We start from the raw sequence: 24819 nt of genomic DNA, 5'->3' as shown, positions 1-24819 counted from the left end.
GAGTAATCTTATTGAGCCTGTGGTCATTATTTCCAACAAAAAAGATAAAGCAGTGACTTTACCATCTGAAAGTTCTTCCAAAAAGAACAGTGTTAATTCTTTTGGTAAGAGCTCTGTGCTGACCAGAAGTAGGACTTTTTGAGTTCGTCAGGGGACGAGGAATAACTGATTGTTTGGACGACTTTGACATTATTAACTTGACTGACTTTTCTTTTACTGATGCTGAATTATCTGTGTTAAAATATGGTTTAAATTTTATTCCAAGCCGAAAGGCTGACTATAGTAGAACCATTGTCGATATCAAAAAATTTACTAGGCAATTAAATCTGTCATTTTTGATGCATGGTATTTCTGATAATCATAATATAGTTAAAAAACCTTCTAGTTTTGTTCCCAATTTACATCATACGATTAAGTCTTATGAAGAATCATGTATTAATGATGTAAATTTGTTGTTTAGCAAACAGCATATTCATCAGAATAATTTAGAATATTCAGAAAGACAAGCATTAAAACATCTAAAGGAGTTAGCGACCACTTTTAGGTTTATGAAAAGTGACAAGGGCTCCAACATAGTGGTAATGAAGCACAATGATTATTACAAAAAGATGTCGGACATTCTGGCTAACAACTGTGAATATGAGACTATTGCATTGTTTGACATCATGAAATGTTTTAAAAAAGTACATTCTTACATTTATGATGCCTTAATGTGTGGGGAAATTACTTTTAGTTTATACAACTTTTGTGTGGTTGACAACCCCAAGATTGGGGTTATTTTTGGGATTCCCAAAACCCACAAAAATGTGTTAAACCCCTTTACGTCCAATTGTGTCATCTCCACATTCTGTCACAGAGGGTCTTTCATTAATTATAGACAGCATGTTGGGGCCTTTGTTAGATATACAGCCATCTTTCATAAAAGACTCTTGGCACTTTTTGAATAAGGTAAAAATTTTTCATGAAGAGAACATTTTTGACCCCACCAAACACATCATTTTTACATTGGATGTTAATTCACTCTATACTTGCATACCCCATTCCGATGGTGTTGAAGCAGTACGTAGTTTTTTAGTTTCAAAGAAACTTTTGAATAGTTCTCAGGTTTCTTTAGTGTGTCGATTTTTGGATATTATTTTAGAAAATATTTTTTTCTTGTTTAGGAACAACTATTTTAGACAAAAACGTGGGGTCGCTATGGGCTCTCCAGCTGCCCCAGCCTACGCCAACATTGTTATGGCTTGGTGGGAGGAGGAGGTTTTGTCCACTATTAACAGTAGATTTAATATGTTATTTTATGGAAGATACATTGACGATTTAATTTTTATTATTGAAGGTAATAAAACTACAGTTTCGAACATGGTACAGGAACTGAACTCCAAGTCAGAGTTTCTTCAATTTACCCTGGGTGAGGTAGGATTAACTATTAACTATCTGGATGTACATCTTTGGTGGGACTTTGACAACAACTGTTTTCAAAGTAAAATACATAGAAAAAGAACTTTCACAAATGGATATCTACATTTTTCTAGTGGTCACCCCAAGCATATTATTAAAAATATTCCCAGGGGACAGTTTATAAGAGCCAGTCATGACCACTAGAACAATTGATGTTGTAGATGAATTTCATTTTATAGTGTATTTGTTTAGCCTTAGAGGCTATGACGAGAATTTTTTGATGGACACAGGTACTGAGGTTTTTAGTAAACGAGATGCTTTTTTTCCATCAATTTTGAAAAGTGGTTTTATCAACTTCAGTAACCAGGCATCTGAAGTCGACCTGGTGACTAGTAAACATGTTAATACAGAACAATATTGTTCCTTTGATATGAGTTCAGATTGTTTTAAATTAAAAAAGATATTAGAAGACAACTGGAAAGTTATTAAAGGCAACCAGGATATCATTAAAGTAGTGGGCTGTAAACCCAATTTCGTGTTTCAAAAACAATTGTTAAAAACATTTTTGAGAGAGCTAGTTCTGATAGAATAACTTCTGTTCATGATAAACTGAACAAGAGGGTATGTTTAGATGCAATAATTGTACCGCTTTGTCGTTTTATATCTGAGGGTCCACTTATTAACGTTGTCACTAGTGACAGGATTTTAGAAGTGAGAGGTTATGTTGACTGTACCAGTAGTGGACTCATTTATATTGCTTTATGTTCCATGTGCCCAGCTTTCTATGTCGGTATGACAACCAGGAGTTTGGGCACACGTGTTAAAGAACATTTATATGCCATTAAGACTAAGAACCATAATAATGCTTTATTTAGACATTCTGTTTCTTGTACTGGTTTCAAAAAATTTATGTTTACTGTGTTAGAGACATGTATTAATGATGGTAGGGCTGGTGACTTTAAGAATTATGTTGAACAGCGAGAGGTCTTATGGCAGATTAAACTTTTTTCAGATAACCCTCCTGGGTTAAATGATACCATTAATCTAAAATGTTTTTTAAAACACCGAAAACTATCTATTTCAAAAAATCTAGACAGGCATAAGTTGCTTGAATTATTTTGTGTTTGATATATTTTTTCAGTTAGTTTTGCTTAATGTCTTTTTAAATTTTTTATGAGTAATTAAGTAATTTACCATGTGATGCATTCATTAATTAGTTGTTGTATATAAGGTTTGCTGTCGTATGTGAATGTTGTATTCTGATGAAGTTATTTAGCGAGATTAAATTTATCTATACGCTATTTTGTGACTGTTGCTGTGCTTTCTCTGCCCTTTGCTTCTTTGTTTTTTGGTTCTATCAGTAGCTTTCTGTTTTGTGTGGTTTTCACTCAGCTATCCATGGCAGAGATAGCCGACGACACTCTACTGAACATGTCTGTTCATTCAACACCTTCTACTGGGGCTGACAAAGCCGGAGATTTATTAATTTCAACGCTCGTGGACATACAACTATCGTTAAAATTTTTGGTCACCAAAGCGAAAGCAACGGAGAACTTACTGCAGGCTTCTAGCCCAACTGGTTCTAATGAAGAACTAGACACTGTCATCGATTTGGAAGGATCTCCCCACGGAAACCTTAGGAGCATGAACCGGAAACCGAGCAAGACTATTAGATGTAACAGCGGTGAGAACGCATGCTGTTTTCAGCTCCTTAACCGTGATGTTAATCCTTTTTGCAGTCTCACCCGTGGCTTTTCTGATATCAATGACGGGGACATTAACATCCAGCGTGATTTGCTTTTGAAGCTTCTCAAAAGGTACAAATCTTTAGAGATTGAAAATCACTATTTTTCTAGATGTATAGAACTGGGGGTTGTTCCTAAGGGCCTCCGGTTTTTTAAATGCCCTAATGGTATCAACACCGGGCACCCATTTTTTTGTACCTTGGTTAACTTTTTCAATGAGGCAGGTGTTCGTTTTTTACACCTGCTCATTGATAATAATGTTAACAAAATGTCTTTGCTAACCAAGGAAATTAAGGAATGTGAGGTTTTTATTAAGAATCGGCTATCCGAGGGTCGTTTTAAAACCATTTTTGGCATTTTAAGTAATGAATTAAACGTGCACATCAATGAGGTAACCACGAGAAAGAAATCTAAGTTGGACCGTGACATTAATGCTTATGATCAGAAAATTGCTTATAATTATTTTGTTCCTGGCTACCGTAATTCTACGGTCTCTAAGCAAAGGTCAAACTTTGCTCACCAGTCAAGTAGTTTGTCTTCACATGTTGTTAAACGTTTTCAAAATCAAGCTGATACTTTTTCCAACAGTTGTCCTAATTATAACACATCTTTTCCTCCCTTGGTGTCGGCTTCTGTTTTTTCGAAAACAGACATCAATAAAGACAAGCCTTTGGACTGTGATGATATTGTTATTGCGAATGAACCATCTAGTGGCCACACGAGTAATCTTATTGAGCCTGTGGTCATTATTTCCAACAAAAAAGATAAAGCAGTGACTTTACCATCTGAAAGTTCTTCCAAAAAGAACAGTGTTAATTCTTTTGGTAAGAGCTCTGTGCTGACCAGAAGTAGGACTTTTTTGGGTTCGAGTTCGTCAGGGGACGAGGAATAACTGATTGTTTGGACGACTTTGACATTATTAACTTGACTGACTTTTCTTTTACTGATGCTGAATTATCTGTGTTAAAATATGGTTTAAATTTTATTCCAAGCCGAAAGGCTGACTATAGTAGAACCATTGTCGATATCAAAAAATTTACTAGGCAATTAAATCTGTCATTTTTGATGCATGGTATTTCTGATAATCATAATATAGTTAAAAAACCTTCTAGTTTTGTTCCCAATTTACATCATACGATTAAGTCTTATGAAGAATCATGTATTAATGATGTAAATTTGTTGTTTAGCAAACAGCATATTCATCAGAATAATTTAGAATATTCAGAAAGACAAGCATTAAAACATCTAAAGGAGTTAGCGACCACTTTTAGGTTTATGAAAAGTGACAAGGGCTCCAACATAGTGGTAATGAAGCACAATGATTATTACAAAAAGATGTCGGACATTCTGGCTAACAACTGTGAATATGAGACTATTGCATTGTTTGACATCATGAAATGTTTTAAAAAAGTACATTCTTACATTTATGACGCCTTAATGTGTGGGGAAATTACTTTTAGTTTATACAACTTTTGTGTGGTTGACAACCCCAAGATTGGGGTTATTTTTGGGATTCCCAAAACCCACAAAATGTGTTAAACCCCTTTACGTCCAATTGTGTCATCTCCACATTCTGTCACAGAGGGTCTTTCATTAATTATAGACAGCATGTTGGGGCCTTTGTTAGATATACAGCCATCTTTCATAAAAGACTCTTGGCACTTTTTGAATAAGGTAAAAATTTTTCATGAAGAGAACATTTTTGACCCCACCAAACACATCATTTTTACATTGGATGTTAATTCACTCTATACTTGCATACCCCATTCCGATGGTGTTGAAGCAGTACGTAGTTTTTTAGTTTCAAAGAAACTTTTGAATAGTTCTCAGGTTTCTTTAGTGTGTCGATTTTTGGATATTATTTTAGAATATAATTTTTTCTTGTTTAGGAACAACTATTTTAGACAAAAACGTGGGGTCGCTATGGGCTCTCCAGCTGCCCCAGCCTACGCCAACATTGTTATGGCTTGGTGGGAGGAGGAGGTTTTGTCCACTATTAACAGTAGATTTAATATGTTATTTTATGGAAGATACATTGACGATTTAATTTTTATTATTGAAGGTAATAAAACTACAGTTTCGAACATGGTACAGGAACTGAACTCCAAGTCAGAGTTTCTTCAATTTACCCTGGGTGAGGTAGGATTAACTATTAACTATCTGGATGTACATCTTTGGTGGGACTTTGACAACAACTGTTTTCAAAGTAAAATACATAGAAAAAGAACTTTCACAAATGGATATCTACATTTTTCTAGTGGTCACCCCAAGCATATTATTAAAAATATTCCCAGGGGACAGTTTATAAGAGCCAGTCGTATGACCACTAGAACAATTGATGTTGTAGATGAATTTCATTTTATAGTGTATTTGTTTAGCCTTAGAGGCTATGACGAGAATTTTTTGATGGACACAGGTACTGAGGTTTTTAGTAAACGAGATGCTTTTTTTCCATCAATTTTGAAAAGTGGTTTTATCAACTTCAGTAACCAGGCATCTGAAGTCGACCTGGTGACTAGTAAACATGTTAATACAGAACAATATTGTTCCTTTGATATGAGTTCAGATTGTTTTAAATTAAAAAAGATATTAGAAGACAACTGGAAAGTTATTAAAGGCAACCAGGATATCATTAAAGTAGTGGGCTGTAAACCCAATTTCGTGTTTCGCAAAAACAATTCGTTAAAAAACATTTTTGAGAGAGCTAGTTCTGATAGAATAACTTCTGTTCATGATAAACTGAACAAGAGGGGTATGTTTAGATGCAATAATTGTACCGTTTGTCGTTTTATATCTGAGGGTCCACTTATTAACGTTGTCACTAGTGACAGGATTTTAGAAGTGAGAGGTTATGTTAACTGTACCAGTAGTGGACTCATTTATATTGCTTTATGTTCCATGTGCCCAGCTTTCTATGTCGGTATGACAACCAGGAGTTTGGGCACACGTGTTAAAGAACATTTATATGCCATTAAGACTAAGAACCATAATAATGCTTTATTTAGACATTCTGTTTCTTGTACTGGTTTCAAAAAATTTATGTTTACTGTGTTAGAGACATGTATTAATGATGGTAGGGCTGGTGACTTTAAGAATTATGTTGAACAGCGAGAGGTCTTATGGCAGATTAAACTTTTTTCAGATAACCCTCCTGGGTTAAATGATACCATTAATCTAAAATGTTTTTTAAAACACCGAAAACTATCTATTTCAAAAAATCTAGACAGGCATAAGTTGCTTGAATTATTTTGTGTTTGATATATTTTTTCAGTTAGTTTTGCTTAATGTCTTTTTAAATTTTTTATGAGTAATTAAGTAATTTACCATGTGATGCATTCATTAATTAGTTGTTGTATATAAGGTTTGCTGTCGTATGTGAATGTTGTATTCTGATGAAGTTATTTACGAAAGCGGAGATTAAATTTATCTATACGCTATTTTGTGACTGTTGCTGTGCTTTCTCTGCCCTTTGCTTCTTTGTTGGATGGGATATTAATTGAACTTCAGTAGTCAGTGGGCAGTTGTTACTGAAGGTGTGTGTACTGTCAGTAGCCACAAGATAAACATACAGAGTTTCATTTTCACAACAGTTTTATTTATTTTTGTTAGTTTAGTTTAGTCATGGAAAGGAGGCCAGGATGTCATCAGAGGATTATAGCAAGATGACAAAGAACTAGTTGGCCAACATGTGCAAAGCCAAAGGACTGGTGCATGCCAACCTGACTAAAGAGGAAATTATTTCAGTCTTGGTCACAGCTGTAGCACAGACCAGCTTCCCAGAAGATGACCAGTCTGGTGATGGGGAAGTGTAGTCTTCAGACATAGGACAGTTCACCTTTTTCTCAGAGGACTTAAAAATCCACCTGGAGTTAAAGTGATTTGAACTGGAAGCCAAACAACTGGAGAAGCAGATGGAATTATAATCAGCAGAGAAACTGAGGCATTTGGAGGTCAAAGAGAATGAGATACTGCGGTGTTTGGAGGCCAATGAAAAGGAGAAACAGCACCAACATGAGAGGGAGATGCTGACTCTTTTTCAGAGTCATGGAGGTACTGGAGATGTGAATTACTGAACCCCAGAAGCAATTAAGGTCAGTAAATTGCTTCCACTGTTTACAGAGGGTGATAATTTTTATAGTTTTATTCATATATTTGAAAGAGTATGTAAACAGTGTAATGCTGACCAAGGGCTCTTGATGCAGTTCCTGACCTTCTTAATTCATGATAAAGCTGTAAATGCTGTTTCTAAACTGTCTGATACTTATTGTTTAAACTATGATAAAGTTAAACAATGCTTACTGAAATGTTTTAAGTTAATACCTGAAGCATATAGGAAAAATGTTTTGTGAGCATAGACACAAGGCAAATGAAAGTGTATGTGATATATTGCTGAGTTAAGCACTTATTTTCATAGGTGGGTGAGTGGGTGTTAGGTCACCACTTTTGAAGGACTGGCAGACCTTTTAATGAGGGAACAAGCCCTTAGCACTTTGCCTGAGGACATGAGAATCTGGTTGGCTGATCGGGAGTGTAACTCTGCAGATGAGCTGGGGAGAAAAGGGGATCTCTGCTTAGCAATCAGGGCATCATCGTACAAAAAGGGGATACCCAATGCTGCATATGGTTATAGGGAAACCCATGGTGGGAAGCCTTAACCACCCCAACAGTGTACACCAGTAACAGGGGAAGCCACTAGTTCAGGTACATAGCCAGGACCAAGGGTTAGATGTTTTAAATGTAACCAGAGGGGCCATGTAGCATACAAATGTCCACTGAGGCAAGGTGGGGAACAAAAGGTGAAGGAGCCAGCCAGTGAGAATAGAAGCATACCAGTGGTCAGTTGTCTGGAGACAACAGCGGTACCAAATTATCACCAAAGTTTGTATGTTATAAAGGAAAAAGAAATCAAGCTGCCTACAGTCTTTACTAGTTACAGGTAACCATCTACTAATGTTTAAACTAACTCATCTAAAATGACTTCAATAAAATATGTCACACTTCATATCGAACAATAAAAACAACTTATAAAAATACTTAAACTTATATATACCACTTCAAATTTGCATCGGCCGTAGTTTCAGTAAACTAGTTATAGAATGACTATCATTTATTCCTGGGGATACTGTGGCATTATGTCTCAATTGCCACATAGTTTTTCTAACCTCCAATATTGTATTATAGTCACCCCCTCTATCATTGTGCATCACTCTATCTATGATAAGAAATATATCCTTCTTTTAAGTAGGGCATTGAATCTTAATTATTTATGCTAATTACATGATTTGTACTATATAAGGGACTTAATGGATATGTAACTTTGACTCTGATGATGCCTATGTGAGTGTAGGTGAAAGCGCTAAGTCTTGTCCTATTTTATCAATAAATTTGAATTTCCATTGAGGTCCGGGCATTGTGGAGACCCAGATAGACCTCGCACCTGAAGCTGGGGCTGGTAAGGTGGCTATTTCAGGGAGGTAGCTACCCTGTACCAGTAAGCCTGAAAGTGAGCCACAGATGCTGGTAAGTACTGATGTTTCCATAGACAGGGTGACTGCAAGGGCAGATTTCAGTGGTAGTACCCAGGCTGACAGTGAGGCACTGCTGTCAGAAGAGGCTGGGCTTCCAATGGAAAGGGAGCTGGGAAGGGTCACAAAGGTGGACTGAGACAGGCTCAACTTTTGAACCCTACATTATGAGGCTTGAGGGAGGTAGCTAAGGAGGCAGCTGATTCTCAAGGAATAGGGAAGACTGTATACTGGAACAAAGGGTTAAGGGTTACTGTATAGAGAGTGGACCCTTAAGGGAGAGTGAGATAATGCAGCAGTTAGTAGTGCCCAGAGCCTACCATCTGGCACTTCTCGCCATAGCCCATGACATTCCTATTGCAGGTCATATGGGCATAAAGCATACCAAGAGACATATTATGAAAAACTGTTACTGGCCTGGAATTCTAAGAGATATAACAGGGTTCTGCAGGACCTGTGAGTAGTGCCAAAAGGTAGGCAAGGCAGGAGACAAGGTCAAGGCTCCTTTGATGCCTTTGCCTGTGATTGAGGAGCCATGTGAGATGGTAGCTAAGGAAATTGTGGGACCCCTGAGTACCCCAATTTCCACAGAGAAGAAGTATATCCTGCTGGTAGTAGATTATGTTACTAGATACCATGAGGCAGTAGCTCTGTCCTCTGTTGAGGCAAAGAAGGTAGTTAGTGCTTTGTTAGAGATTTTCAGCAGGGTAGGCTTCCAGAGAGAAATATTGACTGACAGAGGTGCTAGTTTCATGTCAGACCTTCTGGATTGTCTGTGGAAGTGGTGTGGTATGAAGCACCTAATAACCACCCCTACCACCCCCAAACTAATGGCCTCATGGAGAGGTTAAACTCTACACTAAAGATCATGCTATGAGCATTTGCATACCAGTTTAAGGGAGAGTAGGACAAGTATTTGCCCCATCTTCTGTTTGCATACAGAGAGATACCCCAGGAATCCATAGGTTTTTCACCCTTGATGTTGCTGTATGGGCATAGGGTGAGGAAGCCTTTAGATTTGATTTGTGATGAGTAGGAGGATGAGTGTGAATCCCAAAAGGATTCTGTTGTGCCATATGTCCTAAACTTCAGGACAAGGTTTAAGGAATTCATGGGGTTGGCCCAGGAGAATCTGGTAGGAGCCCAACAGCAGAAAAAAGTCTGGTATGACAGGAATGCTTGATCTTGAAAATATGATGTCGGACAGCAGGTTATGGTACTTATTCCTGTCAGATGCAGTAAGCTGCAGGCAGCTTGGGAGGGACCCTTCAAAGTGATAACGAAGGTCAGTGATATTAATTACATGGTCAACCTGCTAGGCAGGAGGCAGGGGCAGAAATTGCACCATGTTAACATGATGAAGCCTTACCATGATAGGGAGGCCCTTGTACTGAATATTTATAGTGGGTGGCAGGAGGAGTCTGAGGGGGATCTGGTGACTGATCTCCTCAGTGAGGCTCAGATGGACACTTCAGTGGAAGGGGTAGCAATGTCCCTGTGGCTATCCCCTACCCAGGTTCTAGCAATCTGAGCAATGTTGCAAGAGTTTGGGAATATGTTCACTGGGAAACCAGGGTGCACCCACCTGGTGCAGCACTTTGTGGATACTAGACCCCAAAGTCCTATCAAGCAGGCCCCTTACAGGGTGTCTGAGCAAGTCAGATAGACTCTTAGCAAAGAGATACAGGAAATGTTGGAACTGGGGATAATCCAGGAGTCCAGGAATCCAGCAGTCCCTGGGCCTCCCCAGTGGTGCTGGTACCAAAGAAGGATGGCAGAACTCGGTTCTGTGTGGACTACAGACAAATTAGTTGTCTCACAGAGACAGATGCTTACCCCATGCCTAGGACAGATGAAGCCTTAAACCAGCTGGGTGGGGCTAAGTATCTGACCACTATTGATCTGACCAAGAGCTACTGGCAGGTGCCTTTGACTCCTTCCGCTAGAGAAAGGTCAGCCTTTGTAACTTCTTTTGGATTATATGAGTTCACAAAGATGCCCTTTGGGATGAAAAATGCACCAGAAACCTTCCAGAGGATTGTAGAGCATATCCTAGCAGGAGCAGAAGATTATGGCCTTGCTTATCTGGATGATATTGCTATCTACAGCTATCCCTGGCCAGAATACCTTCTGCATGTCAGGGAGGTCCTTGGTAGACTGCAAAGGGCAGGGTTGACTATTAAGCCCAGTAAGTATCAGGTGAGTATGGCAGAGGTCTCTTACTTGGACATAGACTGGGGAATGGTAAGATCAGACCAGAGCCTGCCAAAGTGAAGCTGTTAAGCCCTGGCCTGCCACTGTTACCAAAATGCATGTGAGGGAATTCTTAAGAACAGCGGGGTACTATAGAAAGTTTGTTCCCAATTATAGTACAATACCTGTCACCTCACAGGCCTGAAGAGAAAAAAACAGGCCAGATAAGGTAGTGGGGACCCCAGCCTGTAAACAGGCATTCCAAAAGCTTAAAGGGGCTTTGGGAGGACCCCCTGTATTAGCTAATCCAGATTACAGCAAATAATTTGTTGTGCAGGTGGATGCTTCAAACCATAGGGTGGGGATGGTACTCACCAGATTTCCTCACAGGGAAAAGATCACCAAGTTGTATATCTCAGCCATAGACTCCAACCCAAAAGGGGAATGTTATACAGTTGTAGAAAAATAATGTCTAGTCATAGTATGGGCACTGCAGAAACTTCAGCCCTGTCTGTATGGAAGAAAATTCACTGTGGCTACAGACCATAATCTCTTGACATGACTACATCAAGCCAGCCAAGTGCCAAGTTATTAAGGTGGAGCCTAGGGTTGCAGGCATATGATAGTGCGGCACTGTAGTAGGGTCAGCAATGCCAATGCAGATGGGCTCTCAAGACAGGGCATGGGTTAAGGTAATCCCAGACAGGACCATTTCTCTCAAGCTGTTTTTCCAGGGTCACTTGAAAAACTAGCTTGAATTTTCAGATGGGGGGGGGGGTGAAATGTGATATTATGAGCCTGTGCCATTAGTGCCAGGGAGAGTAGGGCAGTACATGTGTATTTATTCCAGCATAGCTAGCTGGAGTTTTGCAAATAATTTTATGTTATTTGTCACACAAACAAAGAAAGGCATCATCTGGCTTTTGCTGTGGTAAGACACTCAGTACACATTATCTTACCTTGCTTTAGTAAGGAGTTAGGGAACAGTAATTCTTTAGTCAGTCAGGAACATTTAGTGAGAATAGTTTAATACTGTTTTCTGCATCTGTGAGAAAGTATCAAACTGTATTATTTTTTATATCTCTATGGTTGAAACTCTGTTCTTTTTTGTATTCAGTATTCTCTTGTTTCTGTGTTATTATTTATCATTAAATATTTTAATATCTTTGATTGTGGCTGGTCCTTTAGAGAATACTTTTAACATCTTGAGAGTACTTCATGCATGTTTTAGTGACAGTGTGGCCACTCCTGAAAGCCTTGCTGCTTTCGTCACACCCTACCATTTGTATTAGTATTAATTTTACACACTATGATTGAGTACCCTTTGTAAGAGCCTTAGGGTAGCTGACTGGTGGCAGTGTGACTACCTCAGAGTCTGCAAAGAAAGGGGCACAGCTAGTAAGTCTGTGCCAGCTTTTCCCAGGTGTGTATGTGTGTGTAAAACTCAAATATTCAAGTGTGTGCATCAGCTACTGGGAAAGGGATACAGAGCTCCAAAGTGGTCAGTGTGGAGTTTTGTGTGGGCTAGGAGAGAGAAAGAGAGTCCTGCCCCAGGTCTGCAGTGTGATCCCTGTGTGATCGTAAAGGAAATTGTGCTTGGTGCAGGGAGCTGCAGCTGAAAATACTGGGAGAATCCATCTTTGCAATTAGTGACCTTCCCTCACTGGAGTAAGTGGTGAGGATTGAGTCTCCTTGATTGCTGGCCTGGAGTAGGAATCCATCACACCTTGAATGGCATTCACACTTCATTAACACTCATACACACATGGATGTATAAACCAGGACATTGTGAGGTGAAACACATATATAATTAACACCTTATTCTGTCATCTGCATTCATATGCAAATAATGAGTATATCTGAGAAGCACGTCTTCTGTGGCAAGGGTGAAGAATCATCACTGTGGATGAAAATATTTATCCCTTATGCATATATTTGAATCTCAAATTGTAAAAATTAATTTTATCAGTGTGTAAAGCCAGACAAAAAATGTATCAAGTTATAACTTCTACATGTCTGCAAAGTTAAATCACTTAACAGTTAACAACAGCAACCAAGCCTCAAACTAATGCCAACTATCAGATTAACGTTCCCATTAAGAAAACTGCTTTCCTCTCTGTATGGCACTGTTGCTGTCCACTTAACATTGTGCAAACACAGTTGGCATCATTGCTCGAGTTTGCATACTACCGGTAAATGCAATAGCATGCATTGGTAGGAAATCATTATTTGCTATTGTAGAGTTTTCTGGTTAGGCACGTCTGGTGTTAGAGGGGAAGGTGCTCAATTTAGGGCACAGAGTTGGGGTGTTGAGGAGTCCAGAATCTTTAATGGGCACCTGGTAAAGCACCATAGCCAAATGCATTTGCAGGAGGACTGTACCGGCTCCTAGTACAAGCCTAAGAATTGGAACAGTCTGGCCAAGGCTGTGTCCAGTGTGACTGACATTCCACACAATGTAGAACAGTATTATACCACTTTAATGGCCTAAAAAGGTGCAGGAGGGATACACTCAAGCAGTGGCTGGATGTGTTCAGAGCTAGCAACATCCCACGATTGTGTAAGTATGTTAATAAAGATAATTTATAATAGATAGAATGCTAAATATAGGGAAGACTGGTATGCATAATGCTCTCCTGTTCTCTTCTTTTTTTCACAGCTGAGAGACTGAGGGAAGCAGGTGGTATGTAGGCAGCACAAAAGAAGTATTATTGTAGCTTTTAAATTAAAAAATATATATTTTTTCTTCACACACATTCTAATGGTAAAAGCAAGCATGCATGTGTCAGTTTGCAGCACAAACCAACTTTAGGAGTCAAGTGTAAGACTGTAGTCAGATATTGTAGGTTCAAATACCACTAATAACAAGTATAAAATAGTGCAATCCTTTAATTATATTACATAAATTAAATTATATGCAAGTGGCATAAATGCCTTGCTGTTAACTTTAATCTGTATAATTGGACTAAGCATATGTGCAGTATTGTAATATTGTAATTACAGTTGGTAGTTGTTAGAAAGCATACTTATGTAAAGCTTTAGATAAAATAGTTGTATTATTGTGATAATGCATTATATGTCACATATGATGGTACTAATTGTATTAATTTTTTTTCTCTCACCCCAACTCTTACCTCTTTTTTCCATTATGAGTCATCAAAATGTTTCCAAGCCAACCATCTCTAACAAATCATTAAATTCTTTACAATACAGGGAGGCAAGCCAGCCTCAGTGGCTCAGCCTGCTACCACTCCACTGGCTCTGGTATCAACATCCAGCACATATGGAGTCCAACCTGGCATTACTTCCTCTGCTGCCCCTGCACTACCTGTACCTTAAGGTTGCACTACCCTGGCAGCTGGTGCTATGGTACCTACTGGGAGTACTGGCAGAGGAGGGGATTTTGTAACCCATCAGGTGATGCCAGGGTTGTTGCGTAGGGCTGTGCACAGCACCATTTTTTGCACACCTATGCCAGACTGAGAGAATGCTCTCCCTTATGGCCCATAGGAGGAGGAAATGTCAAGCACTCCAGCTTCCAGCAAAGTATGGGGACAGTGATGACAGTCCTGGAGGTGAGGGCTAGATTCCCACTGTCCTCATGTTTGATGGGCATGGGCTTGTGATATCCCCTCCATAACCCCAATCATGATGTCCCCCAAACTTTTTTGTCCCTCACCATCCCTGTCTTGTTTGTCCTATTTGTTTGCATCTGCTTCCTCTCCTACTCAACTTAACTTGACCCAGGAATACCAGTGCCCCATACCCAACATTCCTCTCTTAATGAAGTAAAAAACAAAAAAAGGACACATGTCCCACAAAAAAATATTGTCCCTTACATAGCTCTCCACTTCAAACACATATTTTCTTGATACACTTGATTTGGTCCAATTGGCTATATAACATAATTGCATTATTACCCCACTTTGTGGAGGTGACAGTCCAAATTTAGCTAATATTCTGTACTTATTTTCATTTTACACTGTTGAAAAAATGGATAGCTACAGTTTTTTCATACCTCAAACCTACACATCCCTGTATTGCTTTCCCTTTGTTTTTCCCTCTACTTTCCCCTCATTTCATCACATTCCTATCTACCCTATTTTAATACTTTTAATCTGGTCAAAAATAGAATCACACACAACACACATAAGTAACAAAAAAAGCAATGGAGCCCTTCATTTTTTGACCTCTGTGTTTGTGCGGAGTTTGGCATGTCACACCAATGCCAAGCGAAGGTGAATGGCTCTTCACTGGTGTGGTTACCTCTGTGCAATGCCACTTAAACTTACTGCACAAAGGTAACACACACTAACACACAGTGAATGTAGTAGAAAGAATTATTTAATTGCATTTTTACTACTTATTTAAAACTATTACATACACTTGGAATTGAGCCTTGTATCATCTGGGCTCCAAAAGAAATGTGTCAGTGCATTTGCACTTGCTGCATCCATGTCAGCTACGCAGCGGGTATGTTTCATGCACTAAATACTGAGAACTCTCACACTGTTATCAATGAGGCTTGAATTTGCTCACCACCTAATTACATGCAAACAAGGAAAGCAGTAAAAATGTGTATCAAATGTGCACATACTTTGCCATCCATCATGCATACCTGCTACTCAGAGGTGTGCTATGCAAACTGGATAATAGCATGTATTACTTTTGTTTACTGTTTATTTAGTCTTCATTCCATGAAAGTACATTTAAAAAACAAAAACAAAAGTAAGGTGCTAAGAAAATAACACTGCAACCTTGATCTCTCAGTACTTGTTCACAAATATATCAACTACACTACAGAAATAAATAAATAACAAATGCTGTCTTATATACCACACACATCTTTCTAATGACAGTACACATTCAGAATTCCCAATACATGTAGTAATGTGGACATCTGTTTGCATATAGTTTGTAAAGCTGTCTCTTAAAGTATATCTGCACATTGGAAACATTACACCAAATGCTACACATTGTACACTCATCAATCTGGTAACATGCAGATGTTTAATATCCTGACAGTTGGACATGGCTAGCTGTCCATTTCATGTAGACCTCCCAACATATTCTCTCTAACATCCACTGCTCATGCCATCCACTGTAAACTGTCCTGCAGCCTTGTAAAAGTCAGACTTTTGCCATAGTGCTTGTGTAAAGTACTCATTTCTGTAGTCCATGAGCTTAAATAGGTAGGGGTTTTAATTTTATTGCAATCAACGTGTGTGTGTGTGTGTGTGTGTGTGTGTGTGTGTGTGTGTGTGCGTGTGTGTGTGTGTGTGTGTGTGTGTGTGTGTGTGTGTGTGTGTGTGTGTGTGTGTGTGTGTGTGTGTGTGTGTGTGTGTGTGTGTGTGTGTGTGTGTGTGTGTGTGTGTGTGTAGGCAGGAAAGCATAATTGAGTATCTTGCATTTACCACTCCAAACCCATGGATCACCAATAGTTTGACAGTGCACTTGCCTACACATCCATTCCTTTCAGGCCTCACTACATCTTCTCTACAATATCCACTGCTGATGTCATCCACTATAAACTGGCCTGCAGCTTTCTAAAAGTCAGACTTCTAATGTGGCTCTTCTGTAAAGTACTCGGTTCTCTAGTCCATGTACTTAGATCGGTAGGGCTTCTGTTCTCACTCCAGTCAACTGGTGTGTGTGTGTGTGTGTGTGTGTGTGTGTGTGTGTGTGTGTGTGTGTGTGTGTGTGTGTGTGTGTGTGTGTGTGTGTTTGTGCCCTTGTGTTCTTGCTTGACATTTGAGAGAGCATTTTACACCAGCATGTGTGACACTGCAATTACCATCTTCCTGTCAACAGATTCTGCTGATGTCCTCAGCTATAGCTGTCTCTCAAGCTTGTTTTGTTACTGTCACAGGCTAGGTTAAGATCCCTGGGGAAAGTGACTCTTGCACCATTATATTTGCTGATGTGGAGCAGGCCAGGTAGAAGTCGCATCATCCAATACGATACAGAGTACAATGACAGGTCTTCCAGTCTATCATTGTACGTCATGACATGGCTGTAGGCCCTGTATTTTCCTGTTGAGAAACCCCTGTGGTCTCTCCATCTGCTGCACATGTCTGGTGAGGAATATTCAAAAGGGAGCATTGTACTCTACTGGTGTACTGATGAGGTTTGAGAACAGTAGTTTTATAACATCCTCACAGCTGGATATGATGGCCTGACTTATGGTGTGCACAACTTAGAAGGCTTTCCTTACAACTGTAGAAAATTGGTTGTTGAAGTTCAAATTGCTATCTACCTGTGTTCCCAGGTTTTGCACCATGGGTTTGACCTTAGGGAGAGTGTTGTCAATGCTGTAATTAGCTGGGAGTTCCACTTTGCAGAAGGCAAATATAATGGCACATTTTTGCATTTTTTTTAGATTGTTTGGCTTTGCCATCAATCATGTGTCTGTGTTAGACCCTCCAGTAATATGTAAACATCATTGGTGGTCTCAGGGATTGCACCCAATATGCAATCATCTGCAAACTTTGTAAACCAAAGGCTGTATACTTTAGTCTAGACTTCTAAGAGGTTGATTCACCAACTTTCACAGTATGTGTTCTGTCAATGAGCCAATTGGCTAACCATCTAGCATTGTTAGGGTTAATCTCCAACTGGGAGAGTTTCTCAATGATACCAGAGTGGAGAATTATGTCAAAAACCTTGGTAAGATCAACATAGGTGGTATGCACTGTCCTACCTTTATTGGTGACTTTGTCAAAGAAGTCTACTATGCTTAATAAGCATGATCTACCCTTAACAAAGCCAAACTGGTTTGGGTCTAGAATTTGAAGGTCACCTTTGTCCTTGTTTGTAAGGTCTATGATGATTCTTTCCATGGCCTTGCAGATGAGACTGGTTGGAATTATAGGTCCATGTTTCCCAGGGTGGTTGATTGCCCACCTCTGTTCAAGGAGAGTATTGCTGTTGTTTTCTACTCTGCTGTAACCAGGCCAGTTCTCAGGCTATGGTGCCAGATGCTAGTAATTTGGTCTGCTAAGTCCTGTTGTAGATTGCTTAGTAAGTGATGCACACAAGTACATATATAGCTGTTTTACAACATTGATGGCATGAGTAACATTCATGACAGTATGGATTGTGCCATATATATATATTTTAAAATCATTTCAAAACTATATAATTTATATTTATACACTTGGTTATATGATGTATAAGTTGCAATGCATTTTAATCAATTACGTTGTATCTTTAAAACATTTCGGAAATGACGTATATATATATATATATATATATATATATATATATATATATATATATATATATATATATAACATGCACACCTCTCAATTAGTCTGGATTGCTCATAATGTCACATACATGTATAGCAGTGTCCAGCCTAACACCTCCAGCAGATGTTACAGTGGCAGGATGATGAGCTTGATTACCTTCATAAATTGCTGACATCTTGTAATAGTTGTACAAGTGTGTTAGTGCAAAAACATCTACGATCACTTACAATCACATATGTTATGTCAGAGACATGGTATTCTTCTTTCGGCTTTTTCCCAGTTAGGGGTCACCACAGCAGATCACCTGTCCACTCATGATTGGCAGTGGAGTTTTACGTTGTCTAGTTGCGAGCCCAGCGCCCAACCTTCCACAGAAGGCACACACATGAACGCACTCACACCTAGGGCCAATTTTAGAGTGTCCAGTCCACCTACAGCATGTCTTTGGGATGTGGGAGGAAACCAGAGCACCTGGAAGAATCCAACACAACCACGGGGAGGACATGCAGACTCTGCACAGAGGGCACCCCAGCCAAGGATCGAACCGGAGAACGTCAGAGACATGGTATTACTGGTCTTATTATTCTGATATTGTACATGATTGTGCATGCTTCAGTTTACGGTTGTCCATGAGCCTGTAGCTATGTGTCCCACTTGTTGGAGACCTTTGCTGACATTACAGTCATATTCACACAACTCATTTACACAGCTCACAATATGCAGCTAGCCACTATTGTAGATAACATCCCTGATAGACGTCCTCTCCATTGTACATGTTGTGATGTTTATATCACAAAGACATCGTCTCCATTATTGTCACCTTATGTGACACTCAGATAAAATATATTTTCACTGTGCAGTCCGTACTGTACCATGTTGATGTATGATTAGTGTTCCTACTACAACTGTCTTCCATTTACATGGCCTCCTCTACTATACATTACAAAGTTTCAAGTGTCCTCTTTCCCTGTGTTCATTCCTGCAATTCATCTGTGTGTCCTGGTAAAATAAACACACTTCCCCTGACTTTTTATTTAAAATGGCAATTCATGTACCATTATGGATCATTTACCCAACTTCTGTACAGAATGCCTGAAATGGGATTCTACAGTACTTTGCACTGCATACACTATCCTATAATGATTTTGGACCATATACATTGCTATATTATCAACCCTGGTAGTCATTGTGGCATTCCCCACAATCCCGCAGACCTCATTTCTCCATAGATAAACAGATCTTCATGTCTGCTTCTATCTGTGTTGCTTTGCATGGTTTCCTGGCTGGCAACACTGTTGCTAGCCCTGAAAACATGCTTGTTTCTGTTTAAATGTGGTGCACGTCATGAATATGTAATTAGCCCAACTGCTCACCACACAAACACTTAAACTCCATGTAAGCTTCACACAAAGCCTACACAGAGTTTATTGGATCCCCCATGATAGACTTCATGTTGTCTAATTATTTGGAGCCAAGTAATAAATGTGCTTTCAACAAATATGAAAACAAGGAAACCGAGGCTCATACCCAATGAATGTGTCTCATATGATGATGCTTCTGTTTGCTACAATCAGTTTTGTCATTTACATCATACTGTCTCTGGGATGCAGGACCTAAATATGTATACACACACTCACACATGACTACCAATTAACCTTCCTTATATGTACAACCCTCCCAACCTCTTAGGTCAAGAATCAAAGACAAACACCCAAAGTCAGGAGTGGATTTCAAATATTGCCTTATATGCACAGAAAGTTGCTGGCATACCAGGCTTTGCATTTGCAAGCATTTTTCTCAGCTTTCCTTGATTTTGACTCAAATTTTAGCTCTGTCTCTGTTACTCCATTGTAAAACTGCTGACCTTTGGAGAAAAGATGCTGAATTATATTTAAGTAAATAATGACAGTAGTTAGAGGTGTAGACCTCTTTTGTTTCAGAAAATGTTTATTAATTCACACTCTCTTACTCTGTCAGTATCTCAGGTTAATAGTACTAACATTTTAAAAAGTGCCCCTGATTGTCCTTGATTATTTTTATATTTGTCTCTAATTTTGTTGAGTTTGTCTGTGATGCTTTTGAAAGCTGTGAAGTCACATTTATCATTATTTAATGAATTCAATCCCCAACTCTTTGCCAGAAAGCCAAAAACTTTGTAAGTACCAGCCCACAAATATGAGGGGGGAAAATAACTGACCATTGAGCACTACACCACCTGCATACATCAGCGCGCGCGCACACACACACACACACACACACACACACACACACACACACACACACACACACGCGCGCGCCAGTTATAGCCATTTGTATGACTGTACACCTTGGATATCTGCTTCAGACCAAGTGAATTAATAAATTTATAGATAATGGCCCAGAAACATATTTCATCTTACTGCTGACAGAATCATACAGTGCAATCCATTGCAACTCCCTTCTGTTCTCTCAACTTTTTAACTCAAAAAAACAGGAAGAGATTTTAAATATTTCCCTTGTATACTTGTTTAGAAAGTTGTTAGTATAACAAACTTTGCATTAGTAAGCATTTTCTGAAGGATACAAAGTTTGAAATGCACATGCCTGTCATTATTTAGTTACTGCAATTCACAACAGTTTGCCAGAAAGCCTAAAATTGTACAATCACCAGACCAAAAGGTTTCTCAACTTTGTTCAAGAATGCTGAGGATGAAGAGTCTGAAAAAGGGACACATTTTATATATTATTTTATCTATTTATTAACAGTTGATCCCTCTGGACAACGTATCTTTTTTAAGCAGTGACCAGTGTAAAAAGTATATTTGTAAACTAAGAGTTAAATGAACACATTTCGGTTACTAGTGCTCTTGGATTAAGAGCTGCAAAGTTGTAACCCATGTATAGTAAATACCTGGCCCATATCTAGTTTACAAATATATTTTTTACACACCTTTAAATACATAAATTTTAACACACATAGCCCTAAGAATTGTTATGTTTTCGTAACATTTTTTACCAAGAAACAGGATTTTAGGTTATAATATTTTTATATTTTGAGTAAGCAATGCCTTTTTGCTTTTAAATTAACTGCATGTTTTACATGTAAGGCTTGTATCTTTAAAAAACTTTGAAGGACATTCACCCAGTGTCAGCTGATTTTATGTCATGTGACTCGTTCTTTTAAAAGAGAAAGTGATAGATTGTAACAAGAGGTTCTGATGAAGTCCTGATGAAAGATGCCAGAAAAAAAGCACCTAACATGATTTTCATTTTCATTTCTAGCTAATAAGCTTATTGTTTCCTGCATCTTGGACTTGCTTTACTGACTTGGAGTCTTTGTTTTTGATCTACTGAACATTAACATTTACATCTCATATACTGAACTCATTTGAACTCAGAGCATATTTCTTATGAAGGCTTCAGAATGTTTTCTTCATTATTTTGTTTAACAATTTTTTGATTCCTGTTCAGGATTTATTTCTTTATGATGTGTCTACTGAATGGGGTTAGCTTGTGCCTTTATTATTAGTATTTCCATAAGATTCAGAAAGGATTACCCCACTGCTGAAGCCTTTACTTTAAAGCCTGGACAATGTCAGCAATAAAAGTTAAATGCAAATGTAAGTGATGCTGTACCTCCTTCACTCCACTTCATTCCTAAAACTTTATGGGGATATTCACCCAAACCTTTGCCCTACACATCAGTTTCCCTTTGCAGCTAAACCACTATCATCTAAGCATTGCCATCCCCAAAGGAGATTGTATATGCATTATTACATGAAAGAATGATCCGTGTATTTTTTCTGCGAAAAGTGAGGGGAGAATCAGTGTTCTACTTGGGGTTATACTGTTTGTGTGTTACATAGATTTGTGATTTGAGATCCTGTGTATTGCAGGAGACACTACAGAGGTAATTGCTAGTGGTATCTAGACACAAATGCTGTGGCCCCCTGCATCCCTATAAATTACAAGAAAAATTCCTTAGACATCTTTGTGTTACTTATGTCAGCTTCGGAGCAAAGATTTCAAGTAACATTTGCAGTTTTCATTTTTTTTTCACCTCATGTGAACACATGAACATATTGTTAACTAAATAATAACAGTGAGAAACATTTCAAATGGAAGTAATACATAATTTACTATCACTTTTCTTTATTTTTTAGATTCTTCTTAGCTTGTTTGTTGCAGTCATCTTAGACAATCTGGAGTTGGATGAAGACCTGAAAAAACTTAAGCAGGTATGCAATAAATGCACCTTTTGCAATTTCTAAGTACTTCTGGGAGTAGTATGTTATATTTTAGGCACTTTTAAATGTGTCTGCTTGACTTTCATTCAAAAGAAATAAATATTTTCTAAGTGTTCAGCTCCTGAAAATAATACATTTTATTTTATACTAATATTTTTGATGATTGATAAAAATAGAATCATTTTTGGCAATTAACTAACTAACCGGTTTTATACATTTTTTTCTGTCTATTGTTTATAAAGATTGTTCAGACTTACAGCCATTTAGTTACATTTATTTACTGATTTATTTTTGTTACATGATATTTTGGTAGATTTCTGCCATTTACTTTACTTAAACAGAAATAACCCTTCACCATAAAGCCACAAATTTTATTAGGAGCATGATCTGGTTTTTAACCCTGGTGATTTTAAGCTGCCCACCTTTACTGTAAATTTAGCTTTATAAGCTCCTCCCTTTCTACACTACTGTTAATGTCTTGAATTATTTATTTGCCTTTTCTTGTACTTATTTTGAAAAACATGAATTCTAATTATCATTGTTTGTTCTCTTAATTTACTTGCTCTGAATTCATTATCTAGCTAGCTGTTTGGATAAAGTAGTATGTTTTTACACTCATGCAAACACTTTTCTGTGTTTTTCCATCAGTAGGTCACTGTATTTTCCATCTAGTGCAACTTGGTGGTAGCCTGGTCTGTTTAGGTTGGGGAAACACACTAAGTTTTCTGCATGTAGTTTTATTGGCTGTAGGACTTATTAACTAGCTTATCTTGTTTTTAGTGCCTTTATAAATTCTGTACAGTTGAGTGGCTATTGGCTTATTTCTACAAAGCAAAGTACTTTTATTGAATAATCACACTTTTATAAGCTGTTTAAAGTACACTGCTGTATCTATATCTAAGTTTGTTTGTGGTAGCATTTCATATCTTTAAGCTTGTTTGTCATACATTTCACTCCAAACACTCCTTGTGTTTTTACATTAGGAGGACTGGGAGTATTCATCTAGTAGCACTAGGTGTTTATCTAGTCTATATGAGCTGGGAAGCAGACAAAAGGGCTCTACGTTTAATCATTGTATTGGCCAGAGGGCTCAGTCAGTTTTCTGTATTTCTAGTGCTGATATAAATTCTGCACATGGGAACGGAGCTGTTCACTGTGTCAGTGCCCTGTACAGAACCAAACATCTGGAAACAATGCTTATTTTCATTATACTCTGAAAGATTACTATGCTAGTTACCTTATTATAGCACCCAGGACTATTTCTGCTCAGATAGCATCTGATTTAGTGCTGGGCAGCATCACTGGTTAGGTTAGCTGCAGATTACTCCATGTAAGCACACTTCTCTCATCTGGTTACTAACACCCTCAACTCCTATCCTTTCAAGTATATATTATGACCTGAAATCATGGATGGGCAATTTCCTGCTATCTCTGCATCCAGCTTGGTGGATATGGTCTTATGTACACTGACAACCAGTTAATTATTGAACAGACAAATACAATATGTGAGAGATGTAGTTACACATTGACATTAGAGGCTAGACTCTCACATACAGACCCAAAAAGCAATAAACAGATTGTCAGTGACTCAAACACATCACTCACTGTCTCCACAAAAGACCACATGTATGCGGGGGTGCTCACATGTAACTTTCCCAAACCTCAAAGGCCTCTCAGGCACAATCCTCATAAACTCCGCATGTGCACATAAATGACAATTCCCATCACAACACATAAAGTCAGATCTCATTGTGTCTCAACTACAAAGCTCATAAGGCAAAACACTCCACAACCCAATATTCTGGTCATAGGAGACCATAAGATCAGATCAGAAAGTGGTCTTGCATGAAATAAAGGTAAATCTAGTACCCCCACCTAAATCCAAAAACTTTAAGAACTTGTCTGACCCAGCTATGTTAAAAATGCTACATCTAAAGAAATCCCAATCCCTCCGCACCACACACTCCAGATACCTCAACCTCATTACCACAATCAACAAAATGTGCTGGAGGGACAGGTTCATAACCTAGAGGCTGCCCATGCTATGGAATAGACTTCCCATACATGTCAAACAGAGCACCTCACTGGCCCTCTTCAAAAGAAATCTTGATGAGTGGATGGGAAATAAAAAATGCAGCCCTGGGATCACACCAGTTGCAATACTCGACAGAGGCTCTGGGAACTAAGGTCAGGTGGCATGACGCCAGGGTAATCCTATGGGCTAGGCTTGTAAAGGCTCCAGGGCCATTAGCCTAGTACACACCTATGAACCTATGAACTCCTATTCGGAATATACTTCTCTGAAGTCAAGGCAAATGTGCCGGGCCTCTGGATGACAACATTCATTTACAGATGACTGCAAGCTGGGGCCAACTATGGAATCCCCCAGTGATGTAAATATCCTTCAGGAGGGTCTATATCAGAAAAATAATTTGTGTCAGAACCGTGGCCTAAAACTAAATGTAAAAAAATGCATTAGCAT

General features: G+C 38.6%; 1 protein-coding gene across 5 annotated transcripts in view; it reads left to right on the top strand.

The window, feature by feature from the left end:
- Positions 1–24819, top strand: part of NALCN (sodium leak channel, non-selective) — a 3563801-nt gene that overhangs the window by 2647421 nt on the left and 891561 nt on the right. For all 5 annotated transcript variants that reach the window (XM_044071239.1, XM_044071242.1, XM_044071240.1 and 2 more), the window contains exon 15: positions 22254–22328. In XM_044071239.1, coding sequence (XP_043927174.1) covers positions 22254–22328 — 75 coding nt within the window. The remainder of the gene's footprint in view (positions 1–22253; positions 22329–24819) is intronic.

This window comes from Protopterus annectens, chromosome 5.part0 (assembly GCF_019279795.1).
Source record: "Protopterus annectens isolate FY-2018-M chromosome 5.part0, PAN1.0, whole genome shotgun sequence".
Taxonomy (NCBI): domain Eukaryota; kingdom Metazoa; phylum Chordata; order Ceratodontiformes; family Protopteridae; genus Protopterus; species Protopterus annectens.
The sequence above is the reverse complement of the archived record's forward strand: the minus strand, read 5'-3'. Positions and strand labels throughout refer to the sequence as shown.